At 32.9% G+C, this 19,148-nt stretch overlaps 1 protein-coding gene across 1 annotated transcript in view; it reads right to left on the reverse strand.

Moving 5' to 3' along the window:
• Positions 1–4,948: 4,948 nt before the first annotated feature.
• Positions 4,949–19,148, reverse strand: part of LOC142317579 (uncharacterized) — a 110,750-nt gene continuing 96,550 nt past the window's right edge. Inside the window, exons 15-16 of the mRNA XM_075354136.1 lie at positions 7,752–7,862; positions 4,949–5,407 (exon numbers count right to left, since the gene is read on the reverse strand). Coding sequence (XP_075210251.1) covers positions 5,225–5,407; positions 7,752–7,862 — 294 coding nt within the window. The 3' untranslated portion in view covers positions 4,949–5,224. The remainder of the gene's footprint in view (positions 5,408–7,751; positions 7,863–19,148) is intronic.

A 19,148-nucleotide genomic window follows, 5' to 3' on the forward strand; every position in this document is an offset into this window, starting at 1 on the left:
TGACTGAGTTCTGCAAAGATTTGTCATTGATAAGTCAGTTCTATAGTCACAAAAATAAAATTAATAATGGCCACTCTGCTTTCCATTTGTATCGGAATAGCAGCGTTCAGTAATCTGGTTTTTCTGTAGCATTAAGTGTATCAGGGATGAAATATTTAGGTAGAACACATTTCTACCTAAATTTGTTAGCAACATGGAAACAGGGTTTACCACATCAATGTCTATGAGTAGATTGAAAGATTGAAAAAACCACAAGTGTTATGTATGAAGAAGGTGTAATGACAACATTGAGCGAGTATGTAATGTGACTCTGAAAGAGAGAAAAAGTGAATAGTGATGAAGTGGCAAATGGTTTATAAATTAATCAAGTTCTGCCTATGAAATGACCCACACTAGAGTTAAAATTCATAGGTTCTTCAGGGCGAGTCCTAAAACAATTGAATGCTACATAATTAAGTGAACAATGAAGGTGTGCCACCTTCATATATTTAAATATATATTAAAAATATATATATATAAATATATATTTGAATCATCACTGGTGATGAAATGTAGGTATCTCAAGTCTCTGAGTACATGGGAAATTATGGAATGGAAACATCCACAATTATCAATGAAGAAAAAGTTCATAAGTTTGTTGTTGGCGAATAAAGGTAGGACAAAAAAGTAAAAACATGAACAAAAAAAAGAGGAAAAATACTAATCATATCAAAAATGGGGTATCATATTTTTTGCAAATTTTCATGTTTTAGGGTTAAACTAATTCATCAAAAAAAGCAAAATAACATATGTATATTTTTAATATACATAATTATTGATTTTTCACACATATGTTGACTGCTTTTGGGTCTTACATCTCAGGACTGATGAAACTAATTCTTTTCAAATCTGGCTTTCAAGCCAGATAAAATTAATTTTTTCAAAATTTTTTAATGTGGTGGAGTAAACCCCCCCCCCCCCACTTAAAGCTAAAATATATTTTTTGTTCTTTTGCACTGCCTCCCTTCGGTTTACATTTTCAAAAAATTTTTAACATGTTTTTCTTTCATTGTGTAAAAAGGGTCAAACCTGAATATTTATATTTGTATTTTTGTGGTACTTGAATTTTTCAGCCGCCATCTTGAAAGTAAGGGTTTAACCAATTTTTTAATTTATCTTAAAAACTATAACTCCTTCAGAAATTTATTTTAAAAGTGCTTTTTTGTAGATAATATTATCTACAACTTTTATTAACTTTTTGTTGTTACTTTTTTTTTAATAAAAGTCAAACGAAAATAAATAAAAACTTAAGGGATGAATGCTATCAAAGCATAACTTTTTTCTGTTTACCTAGTGAACAATTTATATCACAGCTTTTTCATATACCTTTTCTTATCAAATAATTTCATCTACTAATGTTTGTAATTTTCTTTATTTTTTGAGATATTTTAGCACTTTAAAGTGAACCAACTAAAGGGTCATTGAGGTACATAAGTGTATAGAAACTTTATTTATATTTATTTTACATGTTATTTTCTTATATTTTAGTCAATTATTTATTTATAAGTAATAGTAAATAATCTATGCTTTCTCTAGCTGTGATACAACTTACAACAAAACTGAAATTTCTTTTGATTTTTGAAAAATGTCCTCAATCAACATCTGGAGTAGAACTCTTTCTAAACAAACAAGTTAATCCAGATCTACTGAGCCTGACTTGGTGGTAGTGGTGACAGCAGCAAAGGAGCTGCTGTCACAGCTACTGTGTTGCACCTAAGTTCGCTTCGCTGATTTAAGAATTTCCTTTTTAACATTCTCCCATTCTTCTTCTACATTTTCTACCTTATCTTTTTTACTCAGACTTCTTCAAAAATCTTCTTTACCTCCTTTTCTTTAAATTCCACCGATTCATCTGACACCTTTTCTTCAGGTTTTTAAACACCAATCTACACTTCACTATCACTAAATTATGGTCGCTCTGCTTAGCTCAGTTATTTCAATCATAAGTCAGGTGTTAGCAATAGTAGTTTAGTCATCTTGTTTATATTTATCTACTTACAAGTGCTGCAATTTATGATCCCTTCAAGGGCGAAGTACAAGCAGTAATTCATTTTTTTATGCCAAAAATCAATTCTGTGGCTGAAATTCATAGGCAAGGTAAATTTTGATGTTTATAAGCCAGATGTTATGAGTAACGCTAAAGACAAATGAACATTCATGATAAATAAAGTAATAGCCAGTAATCAGTGTGAAAATGGATGATTTTGAGAAAATTGGCACTTCTCCATGTCACAATTGTCTAATATTTACTGATGGTTCTTTGATTTATGAGGTTTTGACTGAAAAATTGTGTGCCAGATGAGTGCCAGAGATGTTAACATTCACAGACCCACCTTTACTGAGCCAGCCTATTGAGATCAGTCTGAAAAGAATTTGTCTAGAACATACCTCTTGTCACTAACTGGTACACTTCTCAGGATATATATACTGTACAGATATATTTGAATTTTTCTTATCCAACCATTCAAGCTAGCTAACGTCATTTATTCTCGTTCTTCCTCCCATTATAAGTTACCATGCTCTAGAGTAAGGAGTCATTTGCAAAAGCATGAGTATTGCTGCCTTCTGGTGAAAAAATTGAATGCTTCACCTAAAGCTAGACTTTTGCACAGATTTAAAAATGATAATATATATCTGCATATTTCATAAAAATGTCAGTCTGTATGCTACAAAACGTTTGATGAATTGGATGTAATTTGTTATTTAAGCAACAGGTCGATCTGCACCAATGTGGTATTGTTGAAGTTTAGAAAGCTCATTTAACATGCAAGATGAGAATAGATATCAGAACCAATGAGTGGTTTCTTGTAACCAATACCATCCTGTCTTAGTTCACTATCCCTACAATGTACAATTAGCAGCAATGATGTACTAACACTACATCAGATAACCCAGGTACAATTGTTAGACATCTATTTGTTTGTACTTTCTAAATTTTGATGAGCAATACCAACATACATGTTGGTAATTTACAGCTTAAAAGTTCACATTATGATAATGATATATAAGGATATTTTTGGTAAAAAATATCAATTTCTCAAGTCCACACCATACAAATAGAGCAGTTGTATATATGAAGTTCATATAAACATGCCCTAAAATTTGTTGCTCTTTTTAGTTATTCAGGCCTGTCCTTAAGTTAATCAGCCACATCCATAATGCAGACATTTTAATTCCTCACAAGAATGTATTTTTGTTTTGTATACAACATTTCATCCATCCAGACGCAAAAATCTAAAGGTGTTAGATCAGACAATCTTGGTGGCCAGAAATTTAGACCCCACGATGACCCATTTCTCAGGGAAATGATGATTTAAGTAATTGTAAATGGCATAAGAGAAGTGGAAAGACACACCATCATGCTGAAAGTATACTTTGCGTCCCAACGCTAGAGGAACATTTTCAAGCTTGGAGAAAGTGCAAGTAGACCTCAGCATTTAAGTGGCCAGGAGGAAATATGTATGCCCATTGCCTAAATTGTTGATGGCATCTCAAGTGAATGCCTCATCAGTAAACAAAACGTACTTGTAGAGTCATCGATTTGTATTCCTCCAGCTGTAGAACTTATTCAAAGCATATTCCACCAGCCGCAGAACTCCAAACAACGTGGACCATCTCATCTCCTGGGTGTAGATATTGAACTGGCTGTTTATGATAAGGATAAAATTAGCTTTGTTTAAGTGTCCTCCAAAATATTGAATGCAAAACTCTGATCCAGTCAGAAAGATGTCATGTACTGATGCATGGAGTGCATCAATAATTTTATAAATAACAGCGTTGTATTTGGCAGATCATTCATTTATTGGCTATATTATTGATTATTATTTATTGATTGGTTTATATTATTGCATGCATATCAATGCAATACACATTGCTTTTTTGTTTATTTTCATAAATAAATATAATTTAGTAAGTTTATTCACTGGCTCATACACATATTTAGGTAGTGAATCTGTTTCCTGAAGATTGCGAAAAGTCATACTAATTATTTTGGAATCTGGACTCCTGCGATTTGAAAAATGTATCTCATACTCTACTGTAGCATTACCATTACACACCAAAAATGAATACCATATCAGTGTATTCCTCTGTTGTAAATAAGTATGCCATTACTTCAGTGGCAAATTTGATCACATGCATACAAAAATTCACAGAAAACCTTTTCTAATGACAGCATATTACCCAATGCACTTAATTTACCTCATTCAATGATTTAAACACTGATACAGTATTGTGCATTGCTGTTCAGCTGTTCAGCTGTTTTTTTTGCCTACTTTTTGATTAATTTCATTAATCGAAAAACTACCCACTAATAAAAACATTATCAAGTAATTTGTATTTATTTTTATTTTACAATTGTGTAATTCTTTTTAAATTTTTTAACAGTAAATTTTGTTTTTACAAATTACTTAAATCACCAATAAAAGTTTGGTTTTGGTTTACATTAAATAAGTACTTTTATAACAAATGTAGGCCTACTGTTTCTAAATAATATTTGAATTTTTCTAACTATTCTTTGTTTTATTCAACTTGTATAACAACATTTTGTTCAGAATTAAATTCTCTGTAGGTTCTGTTAAATTTTTTTTTTGTTTTTATTAATCAATTAACAAAGTTATTGTATGTCAAACATAAGAGACAGGGTTTTTTACCCCAGATTTGTCAAAAACTACTGTAGTCGTGGTTCTGGAACCTTTCAGGTCAAAAACCATAAAACCACTAATTCTTTCCCTTAATTAATGTCCTAAAAATTGACTTTCTGTATATATATAATATATATATATATAATGTGTGTGTGTGTGTGTGTGTGTGTGTGTGTGTGTGTGTGTGTGTGTGTGTGTGCATACTAAACAAAAAAACAGTACCACAATACTAATGTAAGTAATCATTTTTATTCACACACCAAATATAAAAATATAAATAAAATTTATTCAGAATACCAAATACAAAAATAAATATAAACATATTTTTAAAAATTTAACATTATAAATTTTAACATTATAAATTTTAACATTATAAATTAATGAAATGACCATAAATTCTTTCCTTTCTAAGTTATTCAAGTTATTCATTTAATTTTTTATATTGCATTTTCACACAAATAATACAATTGCCCATTTTTGACAAAGGGCAGTCTTTTATATTTACATTTATTAACATTGTTGGGCTACTTATTTTTTACCTATCAAAATTTAGGAACCACTATCTTCAACTGTGTTACATCACTTGCTGATTTTTTTTTATCTTGCAGTTTTGGCAAGATCCTATTTTTATTTATGTTTTTGTTTGTTTTGTTTTCTTCCATTTTATCTTTTACTTGCATCTTATATTTATTGAGATCTACTTTGCATTTGTCTACCTGTATTTTCTGTAAAAATAAAAATTTTTTATTGTTGCCACCAATAATTAGTAAATAATACTTGCTATTTATATAAAGTAGGATAATGAAGTGTTTCATATAATGGGTAAAATTACCCATTAAAATTTTGTGAACAGTTTCTATGAACAGGAATCTATATTTATTTTTGTACTTATGACCTTGCATGATACTTAAATATTTTAATAAGCATGAAAATGTTAAGTGGCTGTAAAAAATAGCAAACCCTTAACAGTAATCGAAATTATGACCAGCTTGCATGCTGACCTACTGTCTGGTCAAGGATACCTTTACTTAAAATTTAGCCTTATGCACTTATGAATTATGGTGGATATTTAAAAACCCTTTTTACACTCGTAATGTGTATCTCTACATGTATTTTACCAAACAAAAGATGAAAACAACAAAATCATTCAAAATGGTCCCACAATTTTTTAATTTATTGATTGCAAATAAAAAGAGTTCAGTTGCATATTGTTTGCATCTTTCTTATTCTACATATTATATTCACATGTAACAAAAAAAATTATTTAGGGTTTTAAAAGAAGATTTGATATTAAATAGACATTACAATGAAAAAAACCAAAAAATAAACCAATTTTTAGTGGTCAGACATTTTATAATTTTTTGAGCCTCATTGTAGTAAACGTAAGTTTTTGTAATTGTGAAACAAAACTTTTAAACTATATAAAGATAATATGAAAACGTTATCACATAAAAAACCATATAAGTTACCGGCTATTTAATTTTGGTTGCACAATTAAATGAAAACTATTAAATGATTAGTTTTGACAAGCACTGGAAATTTTGACTTTCAGAGCTAATTAACATCTTCTTCACTGGAATTACTGGTAATGTTCTACTAAAGAAGCAATTGCCAGTGAAACAATTACCAATAATTCCACTGAGAAGTAATGCCAATTAGCTCAGAAAGAAAATGATTTTAAAGTGTTATAATGTTTTACGAATTTATGTAAAGATCTCTTTGTTATTAAAGATGAATGCAAGTATTCATCTGCAACAAGATCCAACAATATCGTTTTGATTTATGACATCTAAATAAAATACTGAGCATTAATAATAAATCTTATAATCCCTGTGCACATAGACATCATAAAGCAATATCACTATCTAAATAAAAATTTTACTTGGGGAGCTGAATTTATTTATTGGTTTATTTCGTCATGGTGATCATACTAGTCAGACTTTCAAATTAGCCCACTAGATGGCTACCCAAACTGTTCCTTTTAAGAACCTCTACCAAGCTGGCTCAATCATTGCTGTTAACTCTAGGAGCTTACAAACCACACCAGCTCTTCTGAGCCGACCTATTGAGATCAACTTTCAGAGCTCTTAAATACACCAGTTTACAAATGCCTCTTTTCTCTAACTGGTAAAACTTTTCAAAAATATATATGCTGTACTTTAGATAAAGGTATATTTGAATTGTTTTCTTATCCAGCTATTCATGATGTTTAATGCCATGTGAATGTTCAAACTTTTGAACCAGTGGTCAAATTTTTTAACATTGATGATTTCTGCCTGACTTTTGCACAAATTTAAAGTCATCCTGCAGTTTTTCACAATCCCACATTGACAAGGAGGATTTGAAATAGTCAAATTTAATTTGGGAAAATGAAAAGTTACTTCATTATTAACAAAAATTTCATATAATAATAGTAATCTGAATGATATGAAAGTTAAGAGCCACAATTTTGTGGCTTGTCGAGGTATTCCTTGAGTCTTTCGTGATCAAATATTCATATAATTTGTAAGAATAATAATTGCTTATCTTAATCAGATACCTTCCATTTATTGAGTACAGCAACAAGCATAGTCCTCTAAGCTGAAAGCAGCCAAATCAAGGTATCTGTTAAACAGTATACTGAATTTATATACTCTGTGCAATAAAAAATAGATAAAATGCCAAACCTTGACACCAATTAATGAATTGACAATTCTATCAAGAGGAAAGCCAAATCAGTGTTTCATTTAACTATCTTAATATTATTTAGAATTTTTTTTATGGCAATTACCTACTTTTTAATTTTGTGAGACAGTTTTAATCAACATTGCCAATAGTGTTCCTTGATCCCTCCAGGTAATTTTTGGCAGTTCCACTGGAACAGCTGCTAAGTTGTTTCATGCATGGAGTAACACATGACATGATTTGTCTGGTATATAATTTATTCACTGATTTAAATAAAACTATGCACCTGTTTCATGTTAAATCTTAAATAAATCCTACCAGTCAGATAAGTTTGAGTAAATTATTACATAAAGTTTTCACTATTAGACAATTAATATAACTACTTAGTACTTAAAATTACTGTACCTTCTCTAAGTACATTTTCTTTAAATCTTTGCTTTCTTTCTCACGTTTTTCTACTTCTATTTTCATACTTAAGACTGTAGCTTTTAAAGCATTCTCTACGCTTTTTTGAATCTGTGGAAAACACCATGATTAGCTGATTAAAGTAGTACATAGTAGTGCTTATATTTTTTTAACCAATTAATTATACATGTTTTATTTTTAAAAATTAAGCATTTTAACAATCTCAAGGCTAGCATGCAATAAGCATGATAGGATACCCAGGCCAGTATTATTATTTGAAACCCTCATGAATCAGTTCTGATTCATGAAAAGGCTTTAAAGTAATCTCTTTCTACTGTAAAGTACTTATTCCAGTGTTTAGGAAGCTTCTTGATTACAGAAGAGTCTTTGGTTATATATTGACAACCCTTGCTAGATTTAGTGATCTTAAAGAGGGAGAAAATTCAACTCGACTGAAGCATTCTTTCTCTTGTAAATATTCTTATGATGGCTGGCAGAATAGACAATATTGTACAGTATTACATTTGGGGAAGATTTTCATCCAACAATGTGGGGCAAGCATTGTCCTGGAGAAGAAACAAACAAGACTTCCCTTGCAATGGATTGCAAGCTTCAATCTGTCTTTTTAAATTATTAAATCTCTTTGAATGCATGAAGAAGGTTGCTGTTATTTCACCAGCTTAAAGCTAGAAACTTAAACTTCATTAAGTGCCTCCTGTAAGATATAGTACTTCCTTAATTGCATATTACCAGTTTTTTAAAAAATCAGTACAAGTATTAATTGATAAATTTACATCTCAACTGCTAGGTGGCAAGCAAGGTCGTTCATTAAATTTCCTTAAAAATTATGTTTTGAGCTATAAACAAAATCCTGACAGTAAGAAGAACTTTCAAAAAAAAATGTAGGTCTGCTAAACTTTTCGCTGAAAATATCCATAATCTGGCAAATACAAACAATTTAGAGGGAATATCTGCTAGATAGGTAGAAATAATGTAATTAATGAACATCAAGCAGGCTTTAAGGGAATTACATAAAGATATGCAGGTGTTTGTGTAATCAAGGCCTAACAGAATTTTAAGACCTTTTGTGGTTTAGGAAGGATTTTTTTTGTTTCACTATTAGACAATGTAATTACTTAGTATTTTTTTTTAACCTCTGTTAGGTATTGCTTCAGCAGATGAGATGAATGACAATTTTTGTAGCATGTGAAAATGCCAGGATTCGAACCCGGGACCTCCAGATGAAAGGCTGAGACACTACCACTCGTGTCACGGAGGCCAGCCAATTACTTCATACCTAAAATTACTGTACCTTCCGTAAGTACATTTTCTGAAAAGTGTGTGGATAGATTTACCCTTGCTGTACACCAACGATCTGGTACTTTAGCGTCAACAGTTCTTTAGGACTGCAAAAGAAATTTAAAGGATTATTGCGAAAAATGGAGTCTTTCTACAAATCAGGATAAAATTATTTCGCTTAACTCCACATGAGAAATGGTTTTGGAGAAGGGAAAAAATTCAAGTGATGATTATAAATACTTGGGTATTACCTGATCACCTTTTATGCATTTTGGAATGATTGTAAGGTAATTATTACATTTTGTACACTTGGAAGTGTAAAAGTTACCTAATATGTGATCTTAATATATAGTTGTTTTTGTTATGAAAGAGCGAGCATCAACAGCTACGGTCATTAGCCCGCTGAAAACTGTAGCATATGAAAAGATGCCATGCCTAACCGGAATTCAAACTCAGGACCTCTGCATGAAATATTAAGTAAATTTGAATTTTTTTATTCATTATCACGAGCAATAGGAGGTGAGCAGGTGTAGGGGTACAGTCTTTAGAGACCCTATAATGATTTTATAAAAAAAAAAATTTTTATTTTGTTACATTCTTAAATTACGAAGGATATCTCTAAAGTAAAGACCGCTGGGAAATTTCTCTCCTTAAGGTTGGCGAACCTGTATCGTTCATGGCCACGTTGGTAATGTACACACTGCATTGTTGTCTCTAAGTTATCACATTGTAGTATCTTTGATTACGTGTTAATTATTACGTTATAAATGAATAGGAAAATCGATGTTGCCGCTGACTGAAATACGTGGAGTCATACGTTTTTTAAACCATCAGAACGTTAAGCCGGCTGAAATTGATACAGTCGGTTGCTGTGTACGGTGATAATGTAATGAATGAAAGAAACTTCCGAAAATGGTGTGAAAGGTTTAGAAATAACAGAATTAATGTGCATGATTAAGAACGTTCGGGGAGGCCCTCGATAAACACCGAGGACTTGTTGAAACGTGTCGATGATGAAATCAGAAAAGATCGTCGCTCAACGATTTCCGACCTGGCCCTTCTTTTTCCTGATGTTTCAAGAGCTGTTATCGGTCGCATTGTTCATGACCATTTAGGTTTCAGAAAGGTTTGTGCACGTTGGGTGCCGCACGTTTTGAGACGGAAAGTCACAAAAAATCCGAATGGGACTGCTTTGGAATTTTTGATGCGATGGACAGAAAAAGGTGACGAGTTCTTTAATTCGGTTGTTGCCGGCGATGAAACGTGGATTTCGTATTACACGCCAGAGAGAAAACGGCAGTCAAATGAATGGCGTTATCCTTAATCGTCAACCAAACCAACGAAGGTCAAGCCACAGCCATTTGGACGCAAACTGATGGCCACAGTCTATTAGGATCGGTTTGGCATACTGCTGATTGATTTCATTCCAAATGGAACGACTATAAATGCAGATACTGCGTAATTCTACATACGTTACGGCGCGCCATTCAAAATCGGCAACATGGACGGCTGACCGACGGGGTCGTACTTCTGCATGAAAATGCACGTCCACATGTTGCGTGATTTACTGTCAACATTTGGATGGGAAATTTACAATCACCCACCATATAGTCCGGACTTAGCTCCTTCTGATTACCATTTGTTTGAGAAATTGAAATAATTTTGAATGGTAAGCAATTCGCGGGTGACAATGAACTTAAAAATGATGTTCATGAGTGGCGGCAGCAAAATGCGACGAGGGTATATTGAAGCTGGTGTATCGCTACGATAAATGTCTTAATTCGTGTGGCGATTATACAGATAAGTAGTACAAGGTATGTAGTTAAAGTGAAATAAAACATTTCATTTTACAATGAAACGGTCTTTACTTTAGACATAACCTCTCGTACATTAAAGCTATGTATTGAAAATATTAGTCCTACTAGATCATCGACGGCTACATATTCCAGCTATGAAAACTACTGAGAGCTGGCTGGATAGGATGGTACTAGGAGTAGATGTCTTTGGCTGAGAGGTATAAATGTGAATCGAGTAATGGTATAAATGGGTGTTGGGCAGTGTATAGAACTGTTATACCGGTTGATTAGATGTAAGGAAAGTGAATTTAGAAACAGATGTTATTCACATGCAAACAGAGCACACTGTTTTAGTTAATAAGCAGAAGAAGGGCTTACGAGACGTCATTATTTTAAGGTTAGGTTTAGTAAAAATGTATTTTTTTAAATTCTTTAGTAGATATATTTGCCATTTACATTTTGGCCCTGGTTGGGAAAATGTACATCTTCAACGCTTGCAGTGTAATTTTTGGGGAGAAAGAAGATATTGTGTATTTTCTTGGAAAGTACCCAATACTTAATGGTGTAATAGCAGAACAGTGGGTGCAAGATCAGACTATTGCTTACTAATTTCTTCGGCTTATGTTTTTTAAGTTTAAGTTAATTTAGTTTTTGTGTTCAGTTATTAAGCCCATCCAACTCACATGCTGAAGAATGATACACTTCCACATATCTCAGGAATGTATGTTAATCCATGAGGTCATTATTAGTAAATATTGTGAATTTATTTGTCTTCTCCTGTGAATCAGAGCTGCATTCTTTTATCTTTAACATGCTATTAATTCATTTCATTTCCATCATACTAGCCCTTATTTTGAGAAAAAAGCAGGTGTGATGGTCATCGCAGATTACAATAACTGTGCTTAGAGGTATCCTTCTCTTGGCATATAAAAATAAATATGAAGTTCACTTATTAAGTTAAAGACACTATAAGCACTTTTTTTCAAAATATTGCTTAACCTGAATCAGATTATTTGATAGATAAGCCTGCTTACACAAGCAAACTTTCTGATTCAAAAATTCTGCAGCAATGAATTCTGTTAAAACAGCAGTGCAACAGGGATTAAAAACATTTAATCTAACTACAATTTATGATTAGTTTAAGTTCAGTTCTGTGTATTTAAAAAATAATAATTTTCTAGTATTACAGTTCTGCAAGTCAATTACTTTATAAGCTTTATTGTTTTGGAGTTATTTTACCCTTTTATTAATAAAATTCCGGGCGATGATAACGCCCAGGTGTTTTTCGCCCACAAACAAAAAAAAAAAAAAAAAAATTGAGTCGATAATTCATTTCTAGATTACTTAATTATAAGATGATGAATGCCAAGTTTTACTCATACCTGAAGGGACTGTGAATAGAATAACTTGAGCATAAAGTTGACCTATTTTTGGTTTTGCTTTAAGAAAAAAGTCATACAAATGTAATAACACCTACAATTGTTTAAACTTAGTTACCTATAGGAAACAGATTATTAGATATGGTACAGAAGTCTATTCTAACTTCATGTGCCTCAAATTTTATGATACGTTCTTCAATGTATTTCAGGTGTTCTGCATGCAAGTTATCATCATACATGGATCAATTTTTCTTTAAATAATTACTAATTATATTATTATTGTTATTGATGTATTACTACAGTAATAATGTACAAAGTACAGCAACTCCTACAGTAAACAGAGTGAAAAATGACTCTTGTAGGACTGATATACCTGCATTTTGGTCCGATTAGTGACCTGAGACGTTACTATTATATTTAGTAAAGAAGGCAAAGAAAAGGTTATAATTGAATGATAGTTTGTTTGTTATTCCTAAGACTGGCTTTGCCATTTTCATAGTGAATTGCCTTATGTCAAGTCATTTACAACCAATCCATTGATACATAACTTGCCAATAGGCATGTTTTAATACATTGATATTACTGGACAATTTTATTGTGTCATTGTTCAGTAGAAGATCATTAAATTCTTTTTTAATTCTACTAATAATTTGACCATCATTAATTTATGCTTTTGAAAACAAACTTGACATTGTATTGCAACTCCTTTCATAGTTCATCACCACTTGCAGAAAGGTTTTTTTTACATATCTTAAAATTAAAAAAATCCAGTGGGTATCTGGAGGTATTTCAAGAGAAATTATAAATATAATCTAACCAAACTTAACCTACTCTCGCTAGTCACGGTTAGCGAGCGTAGGTTAGGTTTGGATATATTATTTTAAAATTTCTCTGCAAATATACACTGATTTCGAAAATTTTTTTTGTTACGACTTTTATGCAGGCCGTCACACCACACACAAAACTGATAAAACAGTACGCCATGGCCGAGTGGTGAATATGTTTTAAGTGAGTAAGCTGTGGTTACGAGAATACTTTAAATTGCAGTGCAATACAGTGCAATGCAGTGCAATGATCGTCACCGACAGCGTCATTAGCTGTGTCTGCAGTTGAGCGAATGGCGCCGCCGGCTGACCATTTCTACAGTATCGGGTTGTAAAGACAGCATTAGACTTCTTACAGTATCTTTTTACCCGTCTCAATATCGCACGATCAGAGTGCCGTGTTTAGTTGTCATACTCGTTTAAACGTGTCTTTTTTTCCTTATGTTAAAGTGTCCAGATTTCCGTGTCTTAAACAGTACCCAAACTTCATTGTTTTTAGTTTTGAAGATTCGAAACCACAAAAACAAACACATCACGCTAAGTATATTTCAAAAAGCAGAAATTCTTTATATATTTGACAAAGGCGAAAAAACTGACGACGAAGCTTCACTGTACGGAATTGGACATGCAACTATTTATGATTTGAAAAAATCTGTAAAAATAGAAAAATTTGTAAAAGATAATGATAATGGCAAAAGTGATCGGCAAACATAAAAAACCGGTTTCTTCGTCCCTCCCACATGCTAGCCATGAGGTGTTTCGCCATCAGTGAAGTTGTATTTTTGTTGTGTGTTGCGAAAATGGAGCATCGGAATTTAGAGCAACATTGTGCAATCAAGTTTTGTGTTAAACTTGGGGAATCTGTGAATGTGACCTTTGAAAAGTTGAAACAGGCCTATGGGGAACATTGCTTATCAAGAGCACAAGGTTTCCGCCGGCACAAATCATTTTTGGAAGGCCGAGAACACGTTGAAGATCAACCTCACGCAGGGAGACCTTCAACTTCAAAATCTGACGAAAACGTTGAGCGTGTGAGGGTTCTTGTGAGATCAGACCGTCGTTTAACAATAAGGATGATGAGTGAACAGTTACATTTAAACACTTTCACCGTACATCAAATTTTGACAGACGATTTGGACATGCGAAAGGTTTGTGCGAAATTGGTGCCGGAAACCTCACAACGGAACAGAAGGACAATTGAAGAAACGTGTGCGTTGATCTTCTTGACAGGATTGACAATGACCAAGAATTCTTCAATCGTGTGATCACAGGTGATGAATCCTGGATATTTGAGTACGATCCTGAAACAAAGCGGCAAAGCGAAGAGTGGCACACTCCGTCACCTCCTCGACCGAAAAAATATCGAATGAGCAAATCCAAGATCAAAACCATGCCGATTTGCTTTTTTGGCAGTAGGGGTATCGTGCATAAAGAATTTGTTCCTCCAGGACAAACTGTCAACCAAGTGTTTTACAAAGGTGTCCTTGAAAGGCTCAGGAAAAGTGATTCGCGTGAGACCAGACATTGCAGACAAGTGGATGCTTCATCATGACAATGTCCCGTGTCACACAGCCATTTCCATCACGGAATTTTTGACCTCAAAAAGCATTCCTACAGTTCCTCAACCAACCCCCCCCCCCCCGCCACCAAATTCACCTGATTTGAGTCCTTGTGACTTTTTCCTTTTCCCGAAATTGAAACATGTCTTAAAAGGACCTCATTTTTGAAGTCATTAACCTCATTTTGGGAGAACATTCAGAAGACTATGACCGATTAGTTAAAAGCCCTACCAGTTTCCAGCGCTGCTACCAAGTGGGAACAACGACTCTGCCAGTGTATAGCTGCCCAAGGGAATTACTTTGAAAGGAATAATATTGTTGTAAAAAAAAGTAAAAAGTAAGTCTCATTACTTTACTCACACACCTCGTATGATCTCGCACAAGCATGAGAAAAAATTCCCACAAAAATAATAGTATGCTCTTGGAAAATTTGTGACCAACTCATCCTCTATTACATTTATACGAAAAAACAAAAAAACCCATTGAAAATTAACAAATACCGACAACATCCGAAAGTAGTAATTTCAGTCCTGATCCTGAAATAAACATTAGAGAGTCGCTAGCCCAACTTTGCAGTCAGGATGACCAGAAGCACTGACAAGACGATGTGAATGAATCTGACTAGAATTGAAGATGAAAATTATCAATTGATGACTGACCGGGACATAATTGAAGAAATGCTGGAAAAGGGTGAAGAAATGATGACAGAAAAAACATGACACCTTCGCCATCGATTAGTACAGTCACGAAAGTGCTCTGAGTGCGTTTAACGTGTGTATCAAGTGAGCTGAAATAAAAAGAAGTGGCTCCCTCCGATATTTTATAACAATAAAACGTTTGGGAGAAAATAATTTTAAACTGTCCATTAAAGCAAAAAATAAAAAAGAAGACTATTGACCACTATTTTTCTGTTTAGCAAGTAGTTAGTTGTATGTAATATTAACAATTAATGAAATCCACCTTACCAGCAGATTGATATGAACTCAAGATCTTTCAGCTTACTTGAAAGCCATCATCAGCAGATAAAATTATTGCATTGAAGTAAAAATTTTCACAGTTAAAATGTAAAACTGTCATGAATGCCCGGTCCTACCAGTACACAGAAGGAATATGTATTCTGGTGGATTAAAATGAAATCAAAGAGAACCATGTTATCAAAGAGATAATTATTAGATTAAATTATTACTTCTTTATATTTAGTATGTTTTTAAGTAATATATAAATTTTTAAAGATTTTTGTTAAATGTTCATTATTACAGTATATATTATGATATATTTCCAAATTACAAGTATTATAATATTTGTAAGAAATATGTAAGATTTTCATGAAATTGATTTTATTGTAGAATTTATAGTACCAAGATTAAAACCGTTAGCAACAGCAATGCTTTTAATTATTTCTATTTAAGGAAATTTTATTATGTTTAAGGTATTTTATGAATGAATTAAAAACGGCCATCTTTTGGGACCAAAGATGAAATGAATGGTAATTAATATTGTGTTATTTAATGTGTCTTTACGATATATTTCTACTTTTATTTTATCTATTTTATTATGTATTTTTATATTGAAAAAATATATAAAAAAATGAATTAACACCTCCATATTCTACTAATAACAAATTAATTAAATATATTAATAATAATTTTAATTAAATGTCATATGATAATGATACCAAATTTGATAAACAGTGAGTACAGTCTTGTTTGTGAGGATTGTGATGTGATATACGTGGGCATGAGCAATCAAAAATTTTCCACACGTGCAAAAGAGCACATAAACAACATTAAAAATAATAAAATAGAAAACCCCATTTTTGTCAAACATATAATAGAATATGGTCATACATACAATCATAACAATTTCATGAAAATCTTACATATTTCTTATAAATATTATAATACTTCTAATCTTTTCTTTTTCTTTTCTTTTTCCTGTTTAGCCTCCGGTAACTACCGTTCAGATAATACTTCAGAGGATGAATGGGGATGATATGTATGAGTGTAAATGAAGTGTAGTCTTGTACATTCTCAGTTCGACCATTCCTGAGATTTGTGGTTAATTGAAACCCAACCACCAAAGAACACCGGAATCCACGATCTAGTATTCAAATCCGTGTAAAGATAACTGGCTTTACTAGGACTTGAACACTGAAACTCTCGACTACCAAATCAGCTGAATTGGGAAGACGCGTTCACCACTAGACCAACCCGGTGGGTTAATACTTCTAATCTGGAAAAATATCATATATGCTATAATAATAAAAATTTAATTAATGAACAAAAATTTTTTAAAAACGTACTAAATGTAAAGAAGTAATCTAATAATTATCTTTGATAACATGGTTCCGTTTGATTTCATTTTAATCCTCCAGAGTACATGTATATTCCTTCAGTATTCTGGTAGACTGGACAGTCATGACTGTTTTATCTTTTAACTGTAATTTTTTAATTCAATGTAATAATTTTTATCTCCTGATGATGGCTTTCAAGTAAGCCAAAAGATCTCGAGTTTATATCAATGTGCTGGTAAGGTAGAGATTTCATTAATTGTGTTAATATTATTTATTTAACCGTGTTCGAGAAATTAGTTGCATGTATAATTGTTATTTTTTAATCAAATTACACCTGTTACTCAAATTAATAAATGTATATGAAAGTATCTAACATTTTCTGTTAGTTATTCCATTGAAATTTGGGTAATTCCAATAATCTAACAAATTCCAGTAATCCATTTTATTTATTACATGCATTTTTTATTTAATATCACACTACCTCAAAACCAGTTTAAACTCGGTTTCAGGCTGGTAGATATCCTCATCCAATTTCAAACCTAACAGATTTGAAATTATGTAATTTAATTTAAGTATGCTTATTCCTTTTAATTTTTTACTCACTCACTGCTTTATGCATCACATTATTAAAAATAAGAAAAACACATTCAAATACATTGGATTTAGTGCATACTGATCTTAAATCAACATTTTGGATTTTCGGTTACAATTGATTTGAGGTTTCATCTTTAGATTTCAGAGTAGTCAGGTACCATTTTTACGTTCCATTTTTCCTTGCACCATCGTTTTCATGATGAATATTGCCTGGTGAAGGATTCACTTTCTTAGTCACTGATAGTACCAAAATTGTTGGGAAAAAACCAAATGTGAATGTTAAGAAATTAATTTTGAGAGTTACATTACATTCAAGCTCTAATTCTGAAGGAGCTCACTCACATATTTTCCATAGTTAAAACACTTTATAATTTCCCAAGAGGTTGTTTGTTACATTTTGAAATTATTTACATAAGCCAACCTCAACTTACACGAGTTGAGGTTGAGGTACGCTGCAGTAGATGTACACGACGTCTACTGCAGCGTATGAATGTTGGCACTCCCTCGTTCTTTCCAGCATGTCCGTGCTCGAATCCCCCGTGGAGAATAAACCATGTAAATTTTACGTTTGATTTTACAACGTATGATAAACAATCAACGCCACCTATTGTTTACCAGCAGGTGTTCCAGTTTCTCTTCACAAAGTCGAACCCAGACGTGGTGGTATACACTGATGGGTCGAAGCATGACGGTAACGTTGGTTGTGCTTTTGTTTTCAATGAACAGACTTATATGTTTGGCCTACCCGGTGTTACGAGTGTGTTCACCGCGGAACTACTCGCTGTGGATAGAGCTAGTATTGTAAAGTATCGTTGGCCCTAAATATAGGAACATTCTTATTTGCAGTGACTCATACAGTGCTCTCCAGGCGTTGGAAAACCTTTATTCCGGACATCCTGTCGTCACTGGCATTTATGATAAAATCGCTGAGTTAGAAAAACGAAACAATGGGGTAGGTTTTTGCTGGATCCCTAGCCACGTTGGGATTCTTGGTAATGAGAGGACAGATTCTGCTGCGAAAGATGCATGTATTCAGCCTCCTTTCACCACCTGATTTACTACCTTTGATTTTATTAATCATATAAAGAAATCACTGCGAGCAAGGTGGCAAAGTGGCTGGACGGCTGCCGTCGATAGTAAACTTTGACGGATTAAAGACTCAGTGTTGCCGTGGGGCTCCTCTTGCAGGAACTCTCGTCGTGAGGAAGTGGTCCTCTGCCGGTAACGGTTGGGACATACGAGGATCACACACGAATATCTAATGTCAGGAGGAGACCCACCCCTGTGCACACGATGCAACTGTCGCATGACTGTGCACCACATTCTCGTGGACTGTGTATGTTATGCAGTGTTGCGTCGTCAGTTTAATATACCCAGCAGCATTCGTGATGTCTTGGGCAATGATGGCAGGGTTTTGGAGCGAATGTTTCTCTTTTTGCATAGTACTGGGTTACTGCAAAGGATTTAATATACTTATATATGTTTTTCTGTAAGGAGAGTTTAATAATTTTAACCTTTATTTTTGACTTGATTTTTTAGTTCTATGTGTTTAATTTTACTATCCAGGGTGGGGATTTTGCACAACCCATCACAGTTAGGTAAGTTTTTATACTTTCTTTATTCTATTATTTTATCTTTAATAGTTTATCAACT

The sequence above is a fragment of the Lycorma delicatula genome, chromosome 1 (genome assembly GCF_047948215.1).
Source record: "Lycorma delicatula isolate Av1 chromosome 1, ASM4794821v1, whole genome shotgun sequence".
Taxonomy (NCBI): Eukaryota; Metazoa; Arthropoda; class Insecta; order Hemiptera; family Fulgoridae; genus Lycorma; species Lycorma delicatula.